The 27524-nt window shown below is 41.8% G+C and overlaps 1 protein-coding gene across 1 annotated transcript in view; it reads left to right on the top strand.

The window, feature by feature from the left end:
• Window positions 1-4127: 4127 nt before the first annotated feature.
• The window catches only part of arhgdig (Rho GDP dissociation inhibitor (GDI) gamma), a 30165-nt gene continuing 6768 nt past the window's right edge, over window positions 4128-27524 (top strand). Inside the window, exons 1-4 of the mRNA XM_030408372.1 lie at window positions 4128-4841; window positions 16862-17035; window positions 17733-17816; window positions 26634-26707. Of these exons, the coding sequence (XP_030264232.1) occupies window positions 4769-4841; window positions 16862-17035; window positions 17733-17816; window positions 26634-26707 (405 nt within the window). The 5' untranslated portion in view covers window positions 4128-4768. The remainder of the gene's footprint in view (window positions 4842-16861; window positions 17036-17732; window positions 17817-26633; window positions 26708-27524) is intronic.

The following is a 27524-nucleotide window of genomic DNA, read 5'->3' as shown; positions in this document are numbered from 1 at the left end:
GCTCCACACCCAATATGCCGTCGGAAAACCATTTAGACACTGCTTACACGCACGCCCCAAGTGTATAGCTTACATACTATATCTGTGTGTGTGTGTGTATCTGTATGTGTGTGTTTGTGTGTGTGTGAGAGAGAGGGGGGGGAAGCAATTATCCAGAGCTCATGTACCCACGGCTTAATGGAATAACTTGCCAAATCAATGCAGATTACACTTGCAAATCCATGTGATATCACTCCGTGAATTCAATTTGAGGTGTGTTACTGTATGATAATTGTTTCTCCTCGCTCGGCACCACTACCCGTGGACCTTATCCTGGTGATAAATTAACTTTTGATTGTGATGTAAACAGCATGACAGATAACTATAACCACTTTAACACTGGACAAAAAACTCGACAACTGCACTAACATCTGGCTTTTGTCTTTAGATGGGAAGGGGTGCAACTAGCATTCATTACTGGTCCGAATAACTCTGCAGTAGTCCAGTAGGCAGTAATGGAAACATAACACCTGGGTGGACATGCAAATGTTCCCTTTTCACAGCATGATACTATGACGTGTGTTGAAGTTAAAGATAACTTTGTGTGAATTATCACTGGTCTCTATGCTTCTTTTTACTGTGGCACTGGGGAATGAGTCAATCAACCATGTAAGTGTGGTTTTCCACACTTACATTTAAAAAAAAGTTATATAAGTTTGTTCTCCTAATATCCAGTACAAAGTGTCTCAGACCTAAAAAAATGTTTGACAACAGGAGCTTTAAAGTAGCGTCAAACAGCAAATTGTTGTTTTATAACTGGCTGGCAAGACTTCTTAAAGCGTGACACCGAGTAAGACCCCCCCCCTTGCGAGCTCAAGTTTTCAGACCGCTGGCTTATGTAGCAGATGTTTGATGCCTCAAACTATGTGCTGGGACCCTATTTGTACTGTTGCTGAAGTTTGGCACTGTTCTAAACATTATTTGTGGCTTTGAATGGCTTTTTGATGGTGGTGTCTTGGTTGGAGGCATAGACTGCAGTGTATTGTTATTGTGGGGTCTTTTCTGAGGTTGCTAAAACTACATAAGCTAGCGGTCTGAAAACTTGATCTCTCGAGGGGGGGTCTTACTCAGTGTCACAGTGTGTTAGACCATGGATTAAATTCACGCTGGAATTTCCTTTTAACACTGTAAAACCAAATCATGTCGGTTTTACACTTTTTTGGGGGGACAAATTAGAAAAACAAGATGTTAAATACTGAGCTTGAGAGGTCTCAGTAGAACAATTTTGTCATTTCTGGACAGAACCAGGCTAGCTGTTTTCCCACTTCCCGGTTTTAATGCTAAGCTAAGCCAACCGACTGTTAGCTGTAGCTTTATATTTGCTGTATAGACATGAGGGGTATCAACATTCCTATTTTATTCTGGGCAAGACAGCAAAATTGCGTATTTCCCAAGATTTTGCTCTAATGTTGGCCTTCATGTATTCATAATTACATTGAAAATATGTAAATGCTCACATTTTTCACAAGTTGAAGTTATTCACAAAAAATCAAATCGGAACAATTGTATGTATTTATGTATATATAATATTATTGGGTCATTTGATTGATTATAGTATTTGGCATCAATGTCACAACCAGCTACATCCTTTTGAGTATACAGTGAGGGATGGACCGGTTCAGTTGGTGTTTGAGGTGATGACTTCGTGTTATAAAGATATACCGAAGCGCAGCAGGTCCTCAGTCGCTGCCTGCTGAGCGTTTTATCAGGTTTGTCCTGTTTGAGTAAAAAATGTGTGTCTGCATGGCTGAACCCTCGGGGCTCCTTATGACGAGACACTCTTTATGACACCATCCATGACTACTTTGTTCAAGCACACATTTTATAGATGCCACTCATGCCACAGGGAACCACTGCTGCTGCTGATTTATATTTCCATAAAGCAATATGTGGATAATGGGTTTATAGCACCGCTTGCTTTAGGACAGACAGGAGAAAGACCCACTGCTGACACTGACAGGGGTGATTGGTGGGGCACGGCAATGACATTAAATAAGCTTTTACTGACGTCAACCTTTTTAAAATGATGGATTTGTACAATGAGGCGCGAGATTTCTGCCGGTTTGAGGGGATTTTTTTTATGGGCTGTTGTGAAAGGCTTCTATTTTTGTATAAAACGATGTCTGAAGTCTCTTTGGAATAATAGTCATCATTTTGCTGTACTATGTCTGAGAGTGGGTACCTCACTGTCTGTGCTGACCTCCAGCTGTGCTTCACATTAATGACTGAGCCTGCAGTGGTTGCAGCTGAACCTGTCATGTCAGTTCGGCCGGAGTCTTACCAAATACATGTCTCATTCCTTGAATACTGTGAGGTATTTGAAGTATTTGCATTTCGCTTGAGTATTTTCATTTCCTGCTACCCAAGGCAAATATTGTATTTTTACTCCACTACATTCATTTGATAACTTCAGTTACTTTGCAGATTACATGCTGCATCAGAGCCAAAGAAGCACGTTTAAATTGATTTATTCTATCAGCAGTCAGAGACAAAAAACTAGGGTTAGGGTTAACAAAACAAACTACGAATGTTATTGTCGCCAGCTGAGAATGTCCCAGTTTGTGTATGTGTACACAGATAGCACACATTCCGGATGTGACCAGATGAAATGCTCCAAATTGTATATTATTTTCATGTCCTCTTTTAAAATAAACCAAAAAGATTGACACAACCGGGTTTATTAGGGATGGCATGGATGTTATAGTTTATTCCAAAAAGGAAGAGAAAATGTGTAAGGTTTAAAGAAGCCAAACTGAAATTATGAGCCAATATTCAGTTCCATGATGTCATTGATTAAATAGGTTAATTATTTCCTAAAACGGCCGATATCTGTTATTCAAAAGAATCATTGACACAGATATATTGGTCTGGCTCAAACCTACAAACATCCTCTCTGTGCTGAGCTCACCGCCGCTCGCTGGCAAGACAGCAAAGACGAAAGTGTCGCCAAATTGAGTTTCGATCAAGACAGGGGGCTCGGCTCTGTGTCTACTCTGCTTCAGTGTTTTTTAATCTCTGCCACTTGCTCCCACTTCCCCAGTCGCTAATTTTCATCCTCTTTCCAAGCACAAAAGCCGACGTCCCCTCATTTATCAAACTGGGCCGTTTCACCCGTAAAAAAACAAACAAAAAAACCCTGCTCTCTCTCAGTCAGTTTGTTGAGTTCAAACATTCATTATGATAAGACAAAACAAATCTGGGTCAGGTTACCGCTGATTTGTGGATTTTGTTCTTTGAGTCAAATCAGGAAAATTCATATTATTCCCCAGATTTGAAACAAATTACAGCATGTTTTAAATAACAGTGTACATACATGGATGTAAAATGTGAATAATGTTTTCCGGAGTCTGAGAGACAGTTAGAGAGAGAGAGAGAAGTTGTTTACATGACATGACAGCTGAAAAGCCGCTGAATGACAGATTAACAAGGTGTGTGTGTGTGTATGTGTGTGTGTGCGTGCAGACGCATGTGAAAGGGTTTGTGTCTGATTGTCAAGAGGCGAGAAGCAACCCCCCCTTTGTATTCTACAGTACTACAGCCTCTCTCGTAGCTCTGGGGATGTCAAGAAGAGAGGAGAGGGGAGGAAAAAAGACAAGAAGATGATGCGAGGAAGAGATGGAGTGGAAAAGGGAGAGAGTGAGAGTCATGATTGAAGCAGACTGCTGACAGGGTGTGGTCATTATAAGACAGAAGGAGATAAAGAAGAAGAGGAAGAAGAGGAGGAGGAGGGAGAGGGTGGGGGTAAGATAAATAGAGACACAGAGAGCGATGGCGTGACACAGTGATGAATAGGTGGAGGGAGAGTGTGGACACCACGCGAGAATTCAAAAAAAGTGATGAAAAATGAAGAGGAAAATAAAAGCATGAAAGAGTTGAAGAGTGGGGGGGTGGGGGGTGGGGTTGCGTGAGAAGGAATGAGGTGTGGAAAAAGAGAGGAGGGGGTGAGGCGAGGAAGAGTGAATGAGGGAGAGAAAGAGAGAGGGGGAGGAGGAGAAGGGGGGGTAAAGGATGAGCTCATTGCAGTCTCTGGGCTGATGACACGAGGAGGAGGAGGAGGGAGGGAGGGAGGGATGGGGGGGGGGGGGGGGGGAGGAGGTGGAGGGGAGGGGTTCGCAGCTCGTCTGCGAATCGATAGCCAGCGTCTGAGTACCACACATACACAAACACACACACTAATACACACACACACACACAGAGACACACACATGCTGCTGCAGACAGCTCTGCCGGCTGAACCAGCGTCTGCCTGCCACCGTTAGCTTCATGCAGCTAACAGTTAGCATTTTAGCCTCTTTCTTGTTCTAGTTTAAGAAAGAGAAGAAGAAGAAGAAGAAGAAGTGTAGGAAGCCGGCTGCCTCTTGTGTCTGCTGCCTCTCCCTCCCTGCCTCCATCCTCTCTCTCTCTCTCTCTCTCGCTCTCTCTCTCTCTCTTGCTCACACACATCCCCATCACATCCACACCCACACCCAAGGAAGGATACCCTCCCTGCCTCTCTGCCTGTCTCTCTCACACCAGCCTCCCCCCTTCAGCCCCTCCAACTACATTTTTTCCACATCCTCCTGGGAAGGAGATGCTCATCTGACCCCCGATCTGAGACTTTTTTTGCGTGGATGCTCTCCTCTTTAATCCGTCCCTGCTCTCCTACTTTGTTGCTACCTGTGGAGGTTCCCTGGTTCCCTGCTTCTTCTGCCAGCCGTCGCACAGGGCGCAGCCCCCGCAGAGAGGCACCATGCTGGGAGTGGACGTGTGTGAGTTTGGGGGTCAGGTGCTGGAGCTGCTGTGGCTGACTATGTGCTACAGAGGTGAGGCGACGGTGGAGCGCGCGGGCGTGTGTGTGTGTGTGTGTGTGTGTGTGTGTGTTCTTGGGAATTAGTATAACTTCAGTGATCCAAGTTATTTTACTGTGCGTGAATTATCCATTTTATGGTGTTTGTTTTACAGGATTTATCATACAGGGATTAAATCAAAATTGTGTGTGTGTGTGTGTGTGTGTGTGTGTGTGTCTGAATCTCTCTGTCTCTCTCTGTGTCTGTGTGCCACCTCTATCCTGACGGGTGTGGACATTTTTATGTCTAACATGAAGCGCTGCCAAGACAAGCCAAAGGTGGCAGATCAATAGATATTGATCACATCCTACACTATCTTCCGTGTGTGTGTGTTAGTGTGCGCGCATGTGCACTGCCAGCTTTTGTAATTATGTTTCTGCTCACATATACACACACACACTGGCAAAAGGATGTGCGTGAGAAATGATGGCAGAGGTGGGAGCAGCTGTGTGTGTGTGTGTGTGTGTGTGTGTGTGTGTGTGTGTGTGTGCGTGCGTGTGTGCGTGTGTGTGTGAGATGACACAGCGTATGCAGGAGTCAAATAATGTTTTACGACTGTCTGCTGTTATTTCAAACAGAATTTCTTGCTTTTGTATTTGCAACAGCATGCTCTTTGCAAGACAAGGGTGTGTGTGTGTGTGTGTGTGTGTGTGTGTGTTCACCACACTGCAGCAGTGCCGAGCAGTTACAGATGGTGGAACAGTCCTGGGGTTTCCCCTCACACAGGTGTGTGTGTATAAGAGTGTGTGTTTTTGTCAGATGAGTAATTTGAAAAGAGAGACACTGAAACACACACACAGGGAGGGAGAAAAGAGGTAGGAAGACCAAACCAGTTACGACAGAGAAAAAAAATGAGATCATCTTAAAGAGAAGCTCTTGGAAGTGAAAGTGAAATGCGATTTAAGATCTGAGGCGGCCATGAATAATCTGTTCCATTAACTGTGTGAATTTCAAACAGCAATTTGAATTGATCGCTCCGCTCCAGTCAGGATCTGAGGAGTCACCCACCGTACATCTTCACGTCACAGCTCTCAGTCTGTTTCTTCTGCTGATTTACTCCTTAATTAATTTCTTTAACATCTTAGAGAGCCACTTCTGAAGCAATGAATCTTACATTCAAATATGTTCATCGCTGTTTTTGCATATTTTTCAGCTTCCAGCAAGGACAAGCTGCACACAGGGAATTTGTATTTTTTTTGCAGCATCTGTACATGTTTCTATGGATATGACACATCGAATCTTGTCAAAAACACTTGGCTGAGATTAAATTTTGAAGAAAAAAAAAGAAGCGAAGAGCAGGAGGAGATTTTGATAGGAACGTGGGAGGTGACTGAGTGGAAGATAAATGGTGAGGGTATGGGGAGCAAAATGACGAGGCGAGGGAGGTAAAGAGGTTTGGAGGAACGATGAGGAGGTGAAGTTATAAGCAGAGGAGGAGGAGGATAAGTGGAAACGGTTAGAAGAGAGTAGGCGGAAGATGAGGGAGAGATGAGGCAGGTGGAAAGGAGGAGTCGATTTTCTTGTCGAGGTGGAGGAGGTGGGGGTTAACATGAAAGAAGAGGAAACAATGGGAGATGTTGGCGGGTGAGATCGACGTGTTCTGTCAGCAGCTGTTTCCAGGAATGCAGGGAGATATTTGACAAAGTGTGTGCTTGTGTGCGGGTGAATGTGAATGTGTGGTACAGAGAGAGTGGGTGAGGCCCATGTGGCAGCACACTCTTTGTGAGCTGTCAATCAGCGAACACTGGCTCACGCAGAGAGCAAACAGGCTAATTGAAATCTCTTTCTTCTTCCTCCTTTTTTTCTCTCTATCCTCATTTTCTCTGTGAGTTCCAACTCCCCATCCTTCCCCTTTCTCTATAATATCTCCTTCTCTATCATTTTTTTGAGGTTGAATTGGACAGATGTTTAGTTCCCTGCCTCTGTCTAGTCCTCCCTAACTTCTTTCCTTCCTCTTTCTTTCTTTACTTCCCTTACTTTTGTCTTCTTTTCTGTCTCTCATTCCAATGCTCCCACTGTCAGATTAACTAACACAACCTCCATACCTCACCGTCTAATCCTCTCCTCCCTTCCCTCCTCACTTTCAGCCTGTCTTATTTCCTCTCTTCTCTCTTTACCTGCTACTCCCACACACACACACACACACACACTCACAAACACACACGCACACACACACACGATAATATGTCTTCAGCTGCTCCGTCAGCCTTGTTGAGACAGCAGGTTGTCTAATTGACTGACTTGATTGGTCTCGTATGTGTCTGCTCCGCTGTACAACCTCATTTATCACAGCTGGGACAGACAGAGAGGAGGAGGGATGATGTGAGGAGCAGATACTGTACAGTTGCTTAAACACATCTGACAAGGTGACATCGAGTGTGTATATGTGTGTGTATTTGTACGCCCGTGTGACCTTGTTTTGCTATATGTGCGGGGACCAAATAAAGCCCACTCACGGTGTGGGGTCCGACAACTTTGTGAGTACCAAAATTGTGAACCTTGTTACATCATTCAGTTCTAGGGTGAATACTTAATAGTTTAGGTTAGACAAATAGTGGTTAGGGTTAGGTAGGTACATTTATGTTATGTATGAATCATGTACTTTCCTTTTGGTTTTGTGTCTATAGGGCCACATTCATGACATCATCAGAACTCCTGATCCAGAGGTTTACTTTCCATATTCTAAGACCAATAATGATGTGTTTATTTATTTATTTATTTCATTTTGCAAAGCAAATTAAAAACGGTCAATAAACTTGAGCAATTAGTCAATTGCATACCTCTGCCAAGGCCCAAACATTCCCCTTTAATTTAATCAGGCCTAATCAAATATAAAACTCAATATCCTTGTATCACTCTAAGTTTGAAACCTCCCAACTGTATAACCATAATTCAAGATCACCACATCTTGGATTTGTATCAAATTGTACTTACTCATAGATACCAGCCACCTTAATACGCCTGATCTTTTTGCTTTACTCCCTGAAAAATTAACAACAATGTTGAAAAGACCCCCAATTTTAAAGAAAGAAATTCCTGGATCCCTCCATTCATCCGAATCTGCACCAAAAGTTAATGTGGGATATTCTGTGCTGCGATCCATCCTCCACCCAAGTTTCATGGAAATCCATTCAGTGGGTTTTGTGTAATCCTGCTGACAAACCAACCAACTAACAAACAGACACAGTTGACAACAGAGGTGAACAGCTCTCATTAAAATGGTATGGGGTTTATGGGAAATGGCGTCTGTTAAGTCCACAAAAAAATGTAAATAGTAGATATATCATATTGGTATTTGCTTTAAAACAACATAGTAAAACACTGCGTTGTGAGGCCTGAGTGGCAGGTAAAAGATTGGGACAGAAGTACACGGTAAAACCTCTGTAGACTTCCCTTAGCCATATGAGACGTGTCTGCACTTTACAATTGGTAATGTCAAGAAGCACTTTGTTTATTGTCACTTTTTTGATTGTAGCTGTTGTGGTTGTGTTTGTTTGACAGTTGCCACAGACACTAAAAGAATTTCCAAAAGAAGGATTAAAGAAACTAAATGAATAAAACATAAATGTTGTAGAACTATCATACCTGTATTGGCCTTTTAATATCTGCAACATATCGGGCAGATATCAGTCTTGTGATGGAGGTTCCTTTACTGACTGTACTTGAAATATAATTCTATCTGACGAAGAAATGTATCTGTATGAGTTGAGAGAAGGGGCGTAAGGATTTGTAAAGAAGCTGCAGTGTCATTCATGAGACGTCCTCCCTGTGCTGAATCTCAGCAGCTGCTATCATGTTTTTGTCATCTCAGCCCTCCAACAACACAACAGGGAAACATGGGAAATGAGATTCCAACGATTTGCTGGTTAGCATGACGAAGTGTTACTAGTGTCTCCGGGGTTGACAGGGTGTTTGCAGCCTTACACGGAAATCTCACAGGTGACAGATCGATTCCGGTCATGTTGTGGTGGAAAAGGGCCACACACCCCCATCAGCAGCCTCGGAGATGGAAGCAAACCCTGCTTGCATGGCCTGCCGTAATGTTGTTATGTTGCTCATCCTTCCTTTACTGCCTTTTCCTTCATTGTAAAAGCTGTTATGGGCTTTGCAGAGCCCTGAAAGATTGCATTCTATCTTCCGCTGTGTGTGTGTCCCTTTGTACGTGTGTGTGTTTCAGTGTCCCGGAGGTCTCGTTATAGTATTAGAACAGAGCAGTGACAGCGGGCCTCAAAGGACTATAAAAAACAGCAAATCAACGCTTACGGCACACATGCTCACAAACACACACACATATAGTAGACACACATAGTGAGAACAAAGTGTTTTCCTGACACAGTGAATGGTTATCTGGGTTAAGCAAAGTGGGGGCAGACAGGAAGTGATTATTAAAACAGAGGAAGGCTGTTGAGGCAAGAGGAGAGCAGTTTAACTTTGATTACTTTAGATGAAATTAAACAGTTCCTGTTCAGTTTGTGAGATAATGCTCTATTTATGATACAGAATTCTCAATAAATGTCAAAACAAGTGTTTTTCCTCATTCAGTTTTTATCTCAGAGTGTCCATTGTGTAGATAAACACCAGAACTGCACACTTTAACAACCCAATTAACCTTAATACTTAAAGGGAATTGCAGTATTTGCTTTGTAGTAGAGATTTATATCATACGATTGACACCATTGTCTCTTAAATTTGAAGCTACAGCCAGCAGCCGTTTAACTTTGCTAAGGACAAAGACTGGGAAAAGGGGAAACAGCTGGCCCGCCCTGCCTGAAGGTAACAAAATCTGCGTGATAGAGCACATGAGACATGGGAATAGTCTCTGTGACATCACCAGTCTATAAAGAGCCACTGTGAAGCTTAGCGTCTGGGTTTTCGGCTCTCGCCATCTTGGTAGTGCTGGACTCTGCTAACTGCTGGCTAATTCAAAAATGGACAAATGGTGGCGCATGGTCCAGCTCAGGTGAGCCAAATTAAGTCCAGTTGCTGACAGCGCGCGGCTAGTCAACGCTCAAAGCAGCCACACCCCGATTTACGCATAACTTTAGGCCTTAATGTAATTCAAACAAAGTCATACAGTTGTCTTAAATGGCAGAATTAGCACGAAACATGTTTATTTCTGCTGTGAAGTTGGCCATTGTAAATGTAAGGAGATTGACTCGCTTGTGGATCAAGCCTCAAGTTGTCACTCAAAGAACTGCAGCTTCTAGCACTCCCACTTTGGCTTCATCAGCCCCGTGACGAACAGAGTCTGCAGGAAGTTACTGTTCTGAGAAAAAGGACCAACACCCCTGTCACACGGTAAATTCACATGCTTACCTGTTGGATTTGTATGAACCAAACTAATGAGATATAAGGTCTTATTTAGTGAGCTTTTGACACTGTTGGACAGAGCCAGGCTAGCAGTTACCCCCAGCTATAGTCTTTCCAGGCTAAGCCAACCAGCTAAGTGGCTGGCTGTCCCTTGATATTTACCATATACACAGGAGGGGTATCAAACTTCTCATCTAACTCTTGGCAAGAGACAATGAAAAAAAAGTTGACAAACTCAAAATTTTGTTTATAATGTTTTTGATATGCGAGCCCTCACTCTGACTAGGTCTTGAGATATTCATCTGCCCTCCTTGCCCCAACACAATAAAAGTGTCCCCAGCAGATAAAGGTTAAACTTAAGATGATTGACAGCAACATCTTTTTCCCAAAAATATTGTTTTTGGAACATTACTTTCTGCCTGACAGTGAAGTCTGCGGTTTATAAGGCACTCTTAAGGATTTAAAATGTACAAATTTAGTCAACTTCTGCATATAAAACATTTGTGAATGGCTCATCTCAGCAAAGAACTAACAGAAGAACATGCTCAATGTGTGTGTGTGTGTGTGTGTGTGTGTGTGTGTGTGTGTGCGTGCGTGTGTGTTTGAGGTCCCATGTGAGCAGTCCTCTTTGAATCCGTCTTCCCCTAAAGCCACCTCTCCCCTGCCAAACAGATTGCAGTGTTGATTTTCACTAAGCATGTTGGTTTAGCTGTAAATACCAGCAGATGAACACTGAGTCTGAGCATTGTGGCTGTACACACTGACTGTGGATCCTCTGTCTTAGACTACAAAGTAAAAATCCACACAGCACATAGAGTGGCCTACAAATCCAAATTATATTCTCACTCAATGGCACAATAATAGAGTCAGTGACAAGTGTCCCAGGTATGTTTTATTTATTTCATTTTTTTCGTGGTAGTATCTCTGTATTGACACCTTTCAACAACTGAATAAATTCCTCACCAGCCATGATTTTATGCTTTTCTGCAATAGCAGCACTGATTTACACTTGTTTGTGTATTTTACCGCAGGCATGTGCGTAATGATACAGAAGATGCTTTCAGAAGCTACTGGGGTAATGAGGCGGTTTTATGGGCATCAAAGAAAATCCAACAGTTAATATCACATCGCAGATGGGGGGCTGAAACTGTTGGAAGACTGCACACACACACATCCACACATGTAAAAAAACGCACATGTACACACGCTGCTGGCTTTTCGCTAGCGTTAGCTTGTTTCTAACACCAGATTCACACAATATGGAGGGTGTTAGCCCTGCGTGTTTTGGCTCAATTCAGCTGCTGTTTCATGTTGGGCAATGAAAAGAGTTGTCTCCTTTCCTTTTGTAACTGATAAAACTCATAATAGAGTAGATAAGCTCTTTAAGAAGTCAGTCTGCTCTCATAAACCTTAACTCAACTTTAAAATTACATTTTAATTTGGTGCTCCATGAACAAATGTTACAGAAAAATCAGCCTTTGCATCAGATTCGTTAAGAGCCTCAGTGAAACTGGTGAGGAAGGTTGACATACTTATACGACCACATACCACAGCTTTGAAAGAAATCCATATTAAAACACTCGGTTGTACAAGAGAGGAAATCTCTGCAGACCAAAACCTGCCTTTTCAAATAAATGTTAATTGATACGGTTACTGTGACAGGTCAGCAGTCTTGAGATCAAAGAGGAGCACTCAGATGTCAGGAAACTTGTTTTAATAGCAGCTCAGAGACACATTTCATGTGCAGTCTGGGTACATGTGTGCACATGCACGCTCATGCGGGGCCAGGCTACGGAGTTTGATATGTAAATACGGCTGGGTGAATCATTTATGTACTATATCTGACATACTGTAGAGTATTTCCTTTTTAACATCAGCAACTTTGCATGGAGACCTTTTTAAAGATCATGCTCTTTCAATAAGCCACCGTGGTGCCACGCTTCCTCATGTCTCTCTGAGATCTCAGAACAACTATTGTCTTTGTAGAAAGATATGCAGAGTAAAACTAGTTTGGCTTATTTATGGAATTTCATGTTTTATAAATGTCTAATATTTGAACCAAGGATACGCATGAATACGTATTGTTTCAAAGAACAAAGACTATGTCAAAAAGACAAATTCTGTTTATCTGTTGACCATTTGTTTTTACCATAATAGAAAGGAAACATCTGTGGGGCTTATGGTAATTCATCTACCAGATAGATTTACGACAAAAGCTTGAGGTGTGGAAACTAACCTGTCTGATCCTTATCCTTTTAATTATGTATATGATGTGTCTTGAGTACTGTGCCATTTCCCATGGGATATGATCTCATTTCTAAACTATCTAACTATCTGTTCTAGGTACGAAAAGATGGGAACAATGCACTTTTTTGTAAAGCAAAAATGTGCGAGGAGGCACTCAAAATGTAACAAACAGTAACAACCTGGAAAAAAGGGAGTTGATTGTTGGGGTCCGAAGAGGAGAGACTCAATGATCAACTTCTTTGGATCCACTGTCCTGCTGTTAGTACAAATCTGTGTTAGCACACTGTAAATCATCCACCAATTTATTTAGATTTAAAGGGGGGGAAAAGAAATCAACAATACGTGATCACTTATCACTTATTTTCCGCCCTCTGTGCAGATGTGTGTGGTGGTACATTAGCCTTATCTCAAAAAATTTGAGAACTTCACTGCAGCAAAAAGCTTTCATCATAAAATAAATTGATAAATAAATAAATAATCTGTGTAGAGGTACACTTTTGCTAAATATTGATTTGAGTAAAACTACAACCAGGGGGTTAAAACGATCCTTTTAAATATGTAGATGTACATATACAGATGTACAGATGTATGGAAAACATGTGCACTGTGTGTGTGTTTGTGCACAAGTGTTTGTGTGTGTGCACGTTAAAACTGATAGGCCACTGGATCTCTCCTGCTGCGAGTGAAAATAAATGCTCCGCTGTGTGTATTCAGTCACATAAAACTGATCCACAGCAAAGGTGATGTCACTGCAAGGGGAGTTGAAAGGGTTGCCATGGTGACGGGTGAAGGCAGCCGAGGTTTGGCCCTGACTGGGTGGGGTGCTGCTACAAACACAGAGGAGTGCACGGGTACACGTGTATATCTGTGTGTGTGTGTGTGTGTGTGTGTGACACTTGCATTGGCTGGTTAATGTTCCCATTTAATGCATTTGATTTCCGTTAATGTTTACAGAACACTGTGTGACTGTGCATTTATATGCATTTCTTGGGTGTGTTTGTGACTAAAGCGTGTGTGCGTGTGTGTGCGCACGCGCGTGTGTGTGTGCGCATTTGTGTACTCTCTGTTTCATCCAATTACCCCGACACACAGCTCTGAGCTGATGTACACCGAGCGGTCTCATTATGAACAGTAAAAACAGAACCAGAGGCTATTACAGAAACCTGTTACAACACAGTAAACAGGCGTCCACAGCACAGTTTGTGTGCTTGTTTCCTGTTCTCCAGATAATTAGAGTCTGGAGGTATGCATTGTGCATTTGCGTTGGTGGTCATGTAATGTTTTATTGTAGGATATGATCTGTCCTTGTGTGTGTGTACCTGTGTGGGTGCTGTCCTTGTAAGTTGATAAGAAGAGAACATGCATGCACAATGTGAATTTTCAGCTTTTAACGGCTTTTCTCAGGCTTGAAAGCCGGGCATTAACCACAAAGACACTAAGTTACAAAGACAGGCAACAAGCATAACATTAAAGACTTGAACACTTTGAGTTCATTCAGTATTGAGAAAATGTATAAATGTTCACATGTCTGCTTTTATATCCAAGGTTGTAATGCAGTTATCAGGTCAGTACGTCATTACGTGGCTGTGCACATTATGTCCTTTTAACAGTATATGTGCCTCTCTTCTAAACCATAAAATGGTAAAATATGAATGTATTTATTTATTCTACAACCACCAATGCATTGAAAAAAGGACTTTCCTATCTCAGCCTCTGAATTTTAGGATCCAAAAGCACAACTATACCTAGTAACAACAAAGAAGGCTGACTCTAAAGACCTAAAACTTAAGTCCTAACAATATGTCCACTTTTATTGTGATCATTGCTAAGCCTGTACTGCAGCCATGAAGTCAGTGCGTCACAACAGCACAACAACTTTGACAAAATAAATGCTGACTTGATGCTCACTTTGATGTATAAGCTGGTATGTAAAGCAAATTTTAAAGGGGACATACAGTACTTGGCCTTGTAAATGATCTTGATAGGTCAAAAGTCTACACCAACGGAAGCTCATCTCTCCCACCGAAAACACTGATCCTGAAATGCCTCGTCAGCAGTCCAACCTTTAATTCTGTGACTTTGTGACATCACACTACATCACAGATTCACACATTTGCATAATGTTTGCCCAGTGGCTCATTATGTAGTTAAGAGTTGATTTGGCGCAGCTGCCCTGTTGTAGTTAGCGGTGTGGGCTCAGGTGTGTGTGAGCTGACTAATCAAAACTGACTGGGCATCGGGAGGGGGGCCTTAAAGAGACAGGAGCTAACACAGAGTGTTTCAGACAGAGGGGGAATACAGAACTGCAGCACTGGACAGTATGAGTAAAATTGTGCTTTTTTTGTGCATTAAAGCATGTAGACCTATCCTCAGCAAAATTAGGAACCCTTAAAATGAGGATGATATGTCTCCTTTAAAATCATTTTAAGCTGATTTTCATTATGAAAATGTCCCATAACATATCACCTCTTTCAGTACAGATGTTGATGCATCTTGATATATAGTAGCATGTGCCATACTTAGTCTTTTCAGTTTGAAAGTCTCACCTTTATTCTGATATGAGTTCAAAATGGTTAACATGTCGACAATTTTGCAGAAAAGCTTGTTTTGTCCATTAGTTTGAATAGAACTGCTGTGTTTTCTGCTGTCAGCTGTGGTTCTGTCCTGCCAAATCCTTCCAGTTATTATATTTATTCCAGTCTGCAAGTATTCACTCTCTGGAGGTGCGGATGAGGTGGAGATGCTGAAAATGAAATTTCAGCTTGCAGAACACATTATCAAATGTCTGTAAACCTCACTATTGAATCAAAATCCCTGATGAAATCAGACCCCGGATGGCTGGAGCTGCCCTACATACAGTAATATGCATCTTATCCCAGACAGTAAAGCAATCTTGCCGGTGCTGGTTGAGTTTTGAGTCACTGAAATAGAACAGAAATATTTACTGCAGAGGATCTGTGCTGCAAATGTTATTTTCCATTTGCTTATGTGCATTTTCCAGCTGAATGTCTAACTGAAGTCCTCTTTGAATGTTTTATTTTATTTAATTTTTTTATACCATCAGGAAGGTTGTAGGTGCCTATCATCTTCCTTTGTCCGACAGAGAGGAAATTGTTTTTATTTGAGATGGCTTTGATTGATAATCATGTATCCAAGAGTAATTAATTAAATTCTATCAACATTATACAATATAAATGACTTTTGCCAAACAGAAGTTTGAGCAAAAGGCAACTTACTCTCAGTTTAACAGACCCATTCATTCTGCCCATTTTGCTCCTGTATACTCTAGTTTCCCAACCAGGGGTACCAGTACCTCACAGGTAGGTACTGGTACCACAGTAGCTCAACTAATAAAAAAAAGAAGTTGCCAGTTTATTAGATAGCATACACATAGCTAAAACTAGCACAACAGTCAATCCAATAAATCCTCCCTTCATGAAAACATATAACCCAAGTTCAGTTTTTTGGTTTAAACATTTTTTTCCTTGATTTTTATTATCATTATTTTTTTTTTTTAATGTTTTTTAGATCTATGTATGTATTTATTTTTGCATTATACAGGGAGATGCCTCTGATATTTAGCCTAACCTCATTGAAGTGGTGGTAAACTGGAATATTTGTTGACAAAGCAGGCTTAACAAATGGACAAAAAATTAAAACCTTAAGCTAGTATTTACATTATGGATAAGTAGGCTAGACCTCATTGAAAATGTTAGCTAAAGTTATTGCTAAATGTTTATGTTAGCTAAAAGTAGGCCTAATTGTAAGCTAAACATAATGGGTAAACAATCAAAACTGTTTGATAATGGATAAATTGCTAAAATAGTAAGCTAAACAGATAAACTTTTGCCACTTTTTTTTTCATCAGATATAAGTGATAAAAGTAGTCTGTTAGTTAAAATAGTTAGCCAGCTTAAGTCAGTGGTGGAGTTCCCAACAAAAATGGTGGAGTTCCCAACAAAAATTGCAATCATTTATTTTCAGTACAACTCCATATTTAAGAAAAACACAATGTGCGTGACTATTTTGGTCATGTGTTTCAGACACTTTCTGTAATTAAACCTCTAAAAGCAAGGGACCAGATGCTGGGTCTGTGGTCTGATTTGTGTCAGTCTTGGGGTCCTTGACATGAACCAGTGACAGTTAATAAGCTTAGAGTAGGACTACTGTTTGAACCATCCAGCTTCTACGGTTCTAACTGGTAACATTCTAACTGGCTCGACTATCTGAGCTAAAAACTGACACATCAATAGTGTGAAACCATTATTGTAAAAATGTACATTTTATATTTTTAACAGTGTCAGTCCAGGGTAAAGTTGATTCAGTGGGAGAGGGTATAGGACATCAAAACAGGTTGTAAACTTGTCCTGAGAACCACCCTCAGACAGTGCAATATCTTAAAGTGCCCCTTTAACAGTTTTCTTCCTTCTGTCTATAAGGTCTAATGGCTGACAAGAAGGATTTGCCTATTGAGGAGGAAGAGGATGAGAGAAACCTAAACTACAACCCCCCAGCCCAGAAGTCTTTGGAGGAGATTCAGAAACTGGACGAAGACGATGAGAGTCTGGTCAAGTACAAGCAGACCCTGCTGGGGACACTACCCATTACAACAGGTGTGTGTGTCTGTGTTCACTGTTTACCTGAGGTAATAGAGGAGCTGGTGATTCACCCTGGTAGCCAGTGTTACTGCAGCTTTAACAGTATACCATTCACTCAATATAGCGACTTGGTACATAGTTTCTCACAGTCATCAACTTCTGATCAAACACACACACACACACACACACACACTGGAACAGACCTGCTTGCCTCAGCATCTTTAATCCAGCAACCGGGCCATGACAGCTGATATCAGTAGAGTAGCTCTGACTCCTCCACTGCTGTAACCCAACCTCACCTCATCTACATGTTAGTAACACTGAATTCATTGGGAAAGGCGGGCAGTAAAGGAACGTACACTCTACAGAGTTTAAGTTACTTGTCACAATTCCAGCAAGATAGAAAAATAATTTATCTCTCTCCAGTTACTGGCATTAATATTCTTTCCGAAATGTCCCACAGCGGTCCAACAGAGGGATTTCAGCTTCCTATTAAATTACACACAGCTTCCTCTTGAGCCACTAAAGGCCTCATACTACTTTTCTTACATACGCAATCGTATTCACCAAGACCTGTAAACACACATTACCCTATAAGCATCTTCAACTGCAAGAGAGCAAATACAGATTTTTTTTAATGTTGAACTATACCTGAGTGTAAATTTGTGAAATGGCTGAATACTGTAATCATCACACTGTTTTTCCTCTCCAGACCTGTCTGGGTCTAATGTCCAAGTGACCAGACTGACCCTGCTGTGTGACGAGGCCCCTGCGCCATTAACCATGGACCTGACAGGTACACTTCGCTTTCGTCACCCTCTCACTCCTTTGTTCATTCGTCTCTATCCCTCGTGACTTACCTCCCTCAACCAAGGCGAGTGGTGGATGTGGCACGGTGCTGCAATGCCCTCGCGTCCAATATGGTGACACAAATATCTGATCTGCCCTGGAGCAAGGCATGCCACCCGGACCTTGCTGCATTTTGTGTGCAGAAAGACTGCAGTGGGTGTGTCCATATGCTTGAGAGAGGAGAGACAGCTAAATGTTTGCTTAGTGGGCAGTATTGACATCTTCCCCCCGGGTGCAGGCGACATGCAGGAAGGGGAGCAAGGTGGCTGTACATTTACGTGTGTGTGTGTGTAGGTGTGTGTGTGTGTGTGTGTGTGTGTCTGCAGTGCATGGTAATCGGGTGGCTGCAAAGAGATTATGTCACTCCCTACAGGGGACAAAGTTGAGGAAAGGATCGATCTGTGAGTGTGTGTGTGTGTGTGTGTGTGTGTGTAGGTACCCTATCATCGACTAGTGTGTCAGGGCGTGTCTGATAAACGGGACAACAGTTGCTGCGACTGAGTGCGCTCGTCTCTTTCAGGATTTGCTCGATTCTTCCTCAGTCCGAGGATTTCCCCGCCTATCACATACGCGACTGCACATGCATGCACACTCACGCAGAAAAAGACACCATCACAGACTGCTAATAGGAAAGGTCACACAGTTGCTAGGCGATGCTGACTTTGTACTATGCAGTGTCCTCTGAATCAAACGCAGACAGAGAGAAAAGTATCTGGCAGCCTTTAATGTGCATGTTTCAGAGTGTAATGGAAGATCTGCTGAATCGCTCAAAATGGAAGGAGCACGCTGTTCCTCCACACCAGACGGATCTAATGCTCTCAGATCTGATCTCAGTCAAAGATGATGGAGGAAGAGAAAGGCGGATGGAAAATCAATTGAGTAATCTCAGGTTGGCCTTTGGCACTACAATTTTTTGAGAGAAATATTGTGTTACAAACGGGGAACGTGGAGCTTGAAGGAGCACTCCACCTTTCCACCGATTATACACACAAATTTAACTTCTCATGAGGAGTACTAATCAGCCTATGGAAACAGTTGTGTTATGTCTGTAGCTCTAACTGTGATGATGTCATAGTGATGTCATCAGGAGTGTCGGTTATGGAATATTTAACATTTTTAACGGGGAGCTTGCAGTACAAACTGTAGATGTGGAGGTTAAAAGATGTGGATGTTTATCCAGGCAGGGAGTGTTGTCCAGTTGCATTGTGGGAAATGCGGGACGCAGTGTTTCAGTGGATTGACTTGTATTAGGGGGCCTCTGATGCATCAGATATGACCATTTCTTTTGAAGGTGGATTCAGACAACCACCTGTACCCAGGTTTATTCATTCATTTAGTCTTGGCTGGAGACATCAGAGCAGATAGTGATGGTGCCAGCCTGTCACAGAGAGGCAGGGATGAGGTATTTGTGTTGGCTAATCTGGAAGTTAGCGGCGCTGTTGTTCCCTTGAACAAAAAGACAACAACAACAAAAGGTTTTTTTTTTCTATTGTATTTTGGATAATTGCAGAAAGAAAGGTTTTACTGAGCTTCTCACTACGTTATGCTATACTCACCTTACAATTAATTGACTAATATATAAGCTAGAACGGTAGAATTACAATAGTCTGCAACAAGCAGACTGGTGAATAGGTGCACCTCCGTTTTCTGCGTGAGGGCGTTCAATGTCCTCGACAATCTCTGTAGTCTCATTAAACCACTTGTTGCAATTGCTTTTTTAAAGAAGTAAACACTTTATAATTCAAGTGTTGGGTCTTTACCAGTGTATTTTATGTTGCAGAACAAAACATGAACAAAACAGCAAAACAGTGTTGCAGCCACACAATATGGCTCCATGCAGCTTTGTCAAGTTTGGTCGTTTTTTTTGAGAATGCTGCAATGCTGTTTTTCTTTGAAGCTCCAGAAATGTTTTGTGGACTATAAAACTTCACCTGAATTTGGTGATGGTGTGTAGATAATGACAGAATTCTTATTTTTGGGCTTGTGTTAACCACCGACCTTGAAGATAAAAGATTTTGAAAATGTCCCTTCCGCCCTATTTTATATTTACTGCTTCGTCCTCAAAGGCAGAGGAAAACCCTTTGGTCCGATGTAGGAAACATTCTCTGAAATTCAAGGCCTCTTTTAGAAGGACTTGATTGCTCTGAATCCAAAGTACCTGTTTATCTAATGTGCCTGGAGAATCCCAACAGTGAAAAAAACTGTCTCGTCCACGTTTCCCCTTAGACAAATGAGCGTTAGCTTTAAGCTGGATGAATGTGTGTCTTCGTGTTGCAGAGCGAAAGAGAAAAAAAGGGAGATAGCTGAACGTTATTGTGAGAGAAAAGCATCCTTAATCATTAATCTACAGAGTAAGCAGCAGTGTAATAATCGGCCCTGCTGGTGTATCGTGTTGCAGTCGGATAGCCGAGCCGGCACCAGACTGGATGTGAAATGGACTTTCCATGGGTGGCTGAATGCATTAGAGACCTCATTATACACTATATGCTGTTACCGATGCAGCATGGTGCTCTCAGTGATGATGGGCGTTTACTACTCCATATATGTGTGTTTGTGTGTGTGTGTGTGTGTGTGTGTGTAGGTGTGTTTGTGTGTGTGTGTGTGTGTGTGTGTGTGTGTGTATGTGCATTCATGTTAGAGAAAGAGAGAAGAAGAGGTGGCAAAACATGGGGAGAGATACATTGCACCATAGTAGATAGAATTGTGGACGGCACACTTGAGTGGTTGTCCCTTCCGAGACCTTTCACATCAGGGGGTTGGTTTGGTTCGCGTGTTTCAGCCTCAGCTTCTCAGTTCACAACTGCTCCCTCGTGCACTCAGAAGGTGTGAACTGTCTGAGTACATCAAACCTCTGACTCCATGTCAACACAGACAACAGCTGGACAGGTGGTGCTTGGAAACATCTGTTTTCTGCTCCACTACAGTACAATTAATAATTTATTGTTTTTTTATGTCTGCACAAGAGCCGTTGAGGATCAACCAAAACAGATTGTGAGGTTTTGTTCATATAAACTACTGTAATGGTGGGTTCAAACTAAACATTATCATCCTGTAATTAGCCAAACCGAACTGAAAATGGGCGTCGGTCGCGACCATTGATGATTTTATCCCATCTAGTCTATGATTTTGGACAACAAGCAATCTGGTGCACCCAACCAAGTCCCCGCAGAAGGGCCAGCCATTAATGTATTTTGTGGCCTTCTGCAATAAGTTCTGAACGTTGACCAATAGGAGCGCAGAGCACTCCCCCATGCACAACTGTAAACAATGGCAAATGGCAAAAAGGCATGATGTTGATGGTGTTGCAAGGGGTTTGATTGCTGGCAGGTGCCTATCTATGTCGACTTTCCCAATCTCTCTGTGTTAGCGTTGATTACGTCTGAGTACTCTGGCGTCTTCCTCATACAGCTTAAACAGCAACTCTAAAGTGCCCGTAGGTGTGAATACATGTGAGACTGGTTTTTCGTCTCTATGTCGGCTCTAGCCCCAGTGACCCCGCACAGGATGGTTACAGATAATGGATGGATGGGTGTTTGTGTGGTGGAACAGTGAAAGAGAGGAGAGTCACTGTTGTTTTTCCTTACTTTTCTTTTAAAGGCTTTTTGAACTGAAGACAGGCAGTATAGGGACACCATTGTTGTTCTTTCCCAATGACATCATGCCTGTCATGAAAGATGGCAAGTTTTGATTGGTTTGGGTCATAGCAAGAATTTATGACTTTTTGGTCGCCTAATCTGACAAAGTGACCATCGTAAAAGAAAAAAACGACCTTGTCGGTTGGCATAAAAGTCTATCCCACAATCTTAAAGGTGCAATATGTAAGAAATGGCCACCTGTCAAATGAATACTCACAGCAAAAGTTAGGGGAGCATATTGCCATAATAACAGCTAACTTTTGCTAACTGTAGCTACTGTTAGCTAAATAGCTCAGTTAGCAAGACCGGCAACTCAGAGCATCAGGAACATGCTCACTGTGGCTCAGGTGGTAGAGTGGGTCGGCCTATGTTCAGAAGGTCGGCGGTTCGATCCCCGCTCGGCCAACTGCATCATGGTCGTTGTGTCCTTGGGCAAGACACTTCACCCACCTTGCCTCGTGTGAATGTGTATGACTGCTGTATGTTTTGAGGTGGTGGTCGGAGGTGCTGAATGGCAGCCTGCCCCAGGGCAGCTGTGGCTACTATTGTAGTTTACCAGTATGACTGCGTGTGAATGAGCGACTTTGGGTCATTGAAAAGTGCTATATAAATAAATAAACTTGAATAGATTTCTTAACAACAAAACCAGCTGACATTCTGTTGATCTTTTAAAAAAAAAAAATGTTTTACACATTGCACCTTTAACTATAATACACAATTCACACTAATTTTATTGCCTGGGTTGTTTTCATGGTTGTGTCGATCGCTGTTCAGACCAGGAAACGCAGCCAACCATGAAGCCACGAGGTCCAAGGGTAAATTTGTTGCTCAAAACACCCATCGTAAACCCATCACAGAATGACTTCTGTACTGATGTTGCGCACACTCACTTTTGCCTTCGCACTGAGGGGTTATTACAGTGACAATAAGATGTAGAACCCCCTGCTTTAACTGCAAATGAAGCAGTTTAGATAATCTGGCTAGAACCAGTCAGACCGCTCTCATTTTTCTTGCCTCACCTCATTTTCTGTCTGACATGACACTTGCTCTTCCTTTTTTTAGATTCATCCCAGCCGGTACATCACTCCCTTTTAATCAGCATTGCTGCTGGACTGTGACTTGAAGTTTTAGATTTTATTCTTGCTCTCGAGAAATTACAGTTCCTTTGTCATTTCAATTGCTGCTTTTGTTTAGATGAATGGCCTGAATGTTGGTGCGTTGGAATGCAAAAAACACTTTTCTTCAGGCTGAGCTGATAGCACAAATGCAACTTTTAATGTGTTTCCACGTCTCAGTGGATACAGCAGCAGAACTGCCAGAGGTTCGGCGTTCAAAAAACATATACTGTGAGCACAGTACTGTGACCTAATTCACTTAGAACTGTACATTAAAAATTGTGCCATTTTATTACAAAACATTTGCCCGAGACATATTTTATTTGTATTTTTTTTCTATTTCTCACTTGGTGACACACTGCACAACCATATTTCCATGCTATAGGTTTTAACACCACACTCTGGTCTATGGTGTGTCAGACACTGTACAGTGTGTCCTGCTGCCGGACCGCACTATGCCAGACATTATCCTCGACTGTGACTTCTCAGCGCTCTGTTGCCCTAAATGTAAGCACTGGCTTTGTTAAACTTTCATGTTTCCTCAGGGTTGTTTTGCTGAGCACGCATACTGCTTCACATTAAGTCACACTCATCCCACATCTCTACCCCGCATTTATTATGTGCTGTAGGTACATATAATGTTAGTAATATGTGACCACTTGAAGGGTATGTGGTTTGTGAAATTCATCTACTAATGGGATGAATCTTTTTAAAAGCGACAAGAAAATATGGAAATTAATTCAAAAAGACCTGGATGCTAGACTCTGAGATGGGAACAGCAGAGGATGAAACCTTCCATGTGCGCAAAGCAGAGGAGGAAGAGGATGTTTGGAGTACAGGCCAATTTCTAATCTTTCTTTCGTATCTGAACTTAATGAAAGATGTCTCCGATGAACTTATTGCTCATATGTCATCCAAGATTCTTATTGATTTATTTCATTTAATATAATTACTTCGCTGAAACTGCAGCAATGAAAGTTGCAGCTTCCCGGCTGACACGAGATCAGACTTATCTGACTGCCGTGTCTGATATGGTTATCAGTACTGATGGAAGGAGTGTTTTTTTTTTTTTTAATCAATGATTTGATTAAGTAGTAATATCAGGATATAAAATGCCCATTACAAGTAGAGGAAAAGTTAAAGTAATAGATATTTCATAATGACAGATTTTTACTACTACTGATGAATTCATGTGTTGGCACCATGTGAAGACGCACTGGCAGCATAGTGTTATTGGATGGATTGCCATAGATTTAAAAGACATTCTTTTCCCCCTTGGGATGAATTACCTTGGTGATTCTCTGACTTTTCATCGGGTGCCGTCATTAGAACAAAATGTCAGCTTGTCCAATACTTTGTCTTATGGCATCCACATCAGGCGCAGCTGCACTTTGGTCTGTTGCTAGTTGCTAACTTAACTACAAACACAACAAATCTAAGATGGTTAATGTTGTTGTCGTCGTCACTGTTCACATGTTAGCTTCCCGTCATTAGCATATAGCTCAAAGCACCACTGTGTCTAAGTGCAGCCACACAGAGCTGCTGGCATGGCTGTGGACTCTCAGGCCGCGATCACGCTCATCACTACAGGCGTGGCTGCTTCAGAAAAACTTTCGAAAAGTGTGTTTGGGGCAAAACTGCATTGTGCACCATAGAGTCGAGAATCTTTTAAAGGTACTTTGGTTTAAAAAAAGAAAGAAAAAAATGACAGAACGCAAAAAAAGAAGGGCTTTGACATTATTTCAAAGATGTCTTTGTGTTGTGTTGCAGAGATATCTGCTTCAGGTAGAATGCTAACCAGTGAGCCCTGATCTGTCCTGTGTAATACCACTCTGGGCTCCCAGTCCAGACCACTAACTGCTGCTAATTGTAGCTGCCATTAGCTCGTAAGTGCAGTTAGCTGTGCAGCTAACGGCTACTATGGCAGAATGCTGCCCTGTATTAATTTGGAGAATGTAAAGAGTGAGATTGCGTGAGGGGAGCGCACGTATTTGTCATGCGCAAAAATGGTTTTGCTGGCTACACATTTCTAGCAACACAACACGGTGTGATCTGCCGCTTCGTCGTGTTATGCTTGTTAAATCTACAAGAATGCATCATACTATATGAACTGCATTTTTGATTAGAATTCTATTCTAAGGAGCCAACCGGGGTCTGGTGGCTTGAATTGTCAGATAAATTAAAAAAACTACAAGATTTTGTTATTGTATAAAGCTTGTCTGATATCAGAATTATTTATTGTTGGATTTCAGGTTAGATTAATAATAATATAAAGATAACACTGTTATTCCTAGTTGTATTTAATGATTTAAGTCATGAAGTTGCAGGTTTTACGTTAAATGCATGTCTATTGGTATGCAGGAGCAATACAAAAACATTTTTATAAGAAGAATTGAATTTTTATGGCAGATATTATTAAATAGATCATAAAGTAATTTAACATGGAAAATCAGACATTTTTCAGTTATTTATTCTGTATATTTTGGGGGTTTTCTGGATAATATTAGATACACAATCTACACAATATTTGCCAAGTGCGAGCTCCAGCTGTGTGTTAAGTATGTGGGTTTGCCTGCACATGTGCATCCCTGCACAGATAGACATGCATGTTGTGTGTGTGTGAGTGTGTGTGTGTGCGTGTCTGTGCCTGTGAGGAGAACAGGTACAGCTCTCCACACTGACCTATTTTCTCAGTCAGACGCTCCCAGGGGAGGCCGGCATCTTTTCTCTTTTCTCTCTTCGTCTCCTGAGACGGGAGAAAAAAGGAGGAGGAGGAGACGAGAGAGGAGAGTCACGTACCAGCACTTCATAGAGGGAGATAGACTGAATGAAATGAGGTTGAGACAGAGATTGGAGCAGTGAATAACGTCACCAAGGAACAGCTTCATTATCTCGATAACATGCATTTTTGATTTTATCTAATGGGGAGTTTCAAGTGTTTGATGTGGTGGTGTAGCGCTCCCAAACCTCAGGGGGACGTGTAGATTTTTAATCAAAGTGAGAACAGTCAGTCGACATGCGCGGAGTTGGGAGATTATCATCATGCTGTTTCTCAGAGGCTTTCACTTAAAGTGCCACAAATGCATATTTTTTTAATATGGCTGACACCGGAAGGAATCAAACCTCTTGCCCTGTACAGGGAGATGTACTCTCTGTTTGTGTGTGTGTGTGTGTGTGTGTGTGATCTGTAGGCCACTTCCTTTCTTTGCCCGATCTGTCTTCTTCCACACATCACTGCTGTCTGTTTTTATTCACCTCATTCCTCTATCTCTCCTTCATCTCCTCCTCCTCCTCCTCCTCGCCGCCTTCCTCCGTTTCTCTCCGTCCATTAGGAAGCACTCAGGCCTGATGGTCGGGTTTTAAATTGAGATATAAAGTGATTAGGCAGTGGATGCGATTTTTGATTGTGATGTGCTTTCACAGTGATCCGGGATGCTTCTTCCCCTTTCAGTATGAACCCATTCAACCCCAAAGCAAAGAAAAAGACAGTTTCATTGTCCATAGAAGATGTTCTAGTTTGAGAGTCACTGGGGCGCGAATGCCAACCTTGGATATCACTTAAATTCTTCTTAGTTAGCTAAAAACATGAGAGGGAAAATGCTTGATTGTACATATATATATATGCAACTGATGATGCAACTTTTTTATTCCTCTAAAAGCAGTACGGAAAAGGAAAAGAATGAAAAATAAAATCCAAAATGGCAAAACAAATTTTAATGAATATAGACAAAAATAAGTGAACAAATAAGTAATGAACATATAAGTGAGTACATATATTCTTTTGCATTTTAAGAACTGTCCTTTAGAGTTTTTTGTTGAGTTTTTCATTCCTCTGTTTCCACATTTGTTTTCCTCCGTGTAAAGATGCATTTGTTTTTATGGCACTCCTGTGACTCCACAGTAGAACAGCAGGAGTGTGACCTTACAGTGAGTCATTCTGACCTACTGCATCAGGCGATGTCATACGTGTAAACCGATGAGTAATGTTTTGTTGTTGTTGTTGTTTGTTCGCAGACCTTAAAGCTCTGAAGGAGAAGACCCTCGTCTTAAAGGAAGGGGTGACATACAGACTAAAGATAGACTTCAAGGTAAGACGGGCGGACAGAGCCACAGAGGAGAGACTTACTGTATTACAACACAGATCGAATGAACAAACAGATGATCAGGTATTTACTGTAAGTGATAAAGAGAAAGAAGGGGAGAGGGAGAGAGAGTGTGTGTATGCTGAGTAAGCCACCATGTACAATAAAATCAGACCACAATATCAAACAAGGCCATTATCATATTTAATGAGCCTTTTCGGTGCTCTTCTATTTTATAGTGCCAGTAAGGAGTAATGCTGGTGAAGCAAACCTGTCAGCAAGTTGGCTGCTCAACTCTGACAATTGATTATCTTCTATATTTCTAAAATTAGGGAGCGAGCCAGTATATTTCAATTTCATTGATTTCAGCTAAGCTAACGCCATGGCGCCATAGATGACACTGTCAGTCTGTCCCGTCCAGCTATCGGGTCCAGAGGAGGGCTGTAAAAAAAAGTACAGATAAGTCAAAGTATAGATATCAAGTTAAAAATATCTTGAAATATCTAAAATTAACTGCACCGTAGTAAATGGAATGTATTTTCTTTGACAATAAAGAAACTACTAAAGAAGTACTAAAGAAATGTGTTTTCACTTATTTTACTCATCCTGTGAAATAAATCAAAAACTTCTGAATAGATGGGCACAAACCTTTTGGTAAACTGACATTCGAAGCCCCCAAAGGCCAAATCCTCATGAGGTTCCAGTGAAATATCTTTCGTGCAGACATTCACCTCAAGATGAAAAGAAACCACTTTGATGACTTTTCCTTTAGCGCCATCATCAGGTCAAAACTGAAATCCGTGCAATACTGTGATTATGCACC

Source organism: Sparus aurata, chromosome 23, assembly GCF_900880675.1.
Source record: "Sparus aurata chromosome 23, fSpaAur1.1, whole genome shotgun sequence".
In the NCBI taxonomy this organism is placed as follows: Eukaryota; Metazoa; Chordata; class Actinopteri; order Spariformes; family Sparidae; genus Sparus; species Sparus aurata.
The sequence above is the reverse complement of the archived record's forward strand: the minus strand, read 5'-3'. Positions and strand labels throughout refer to the sequence as shown.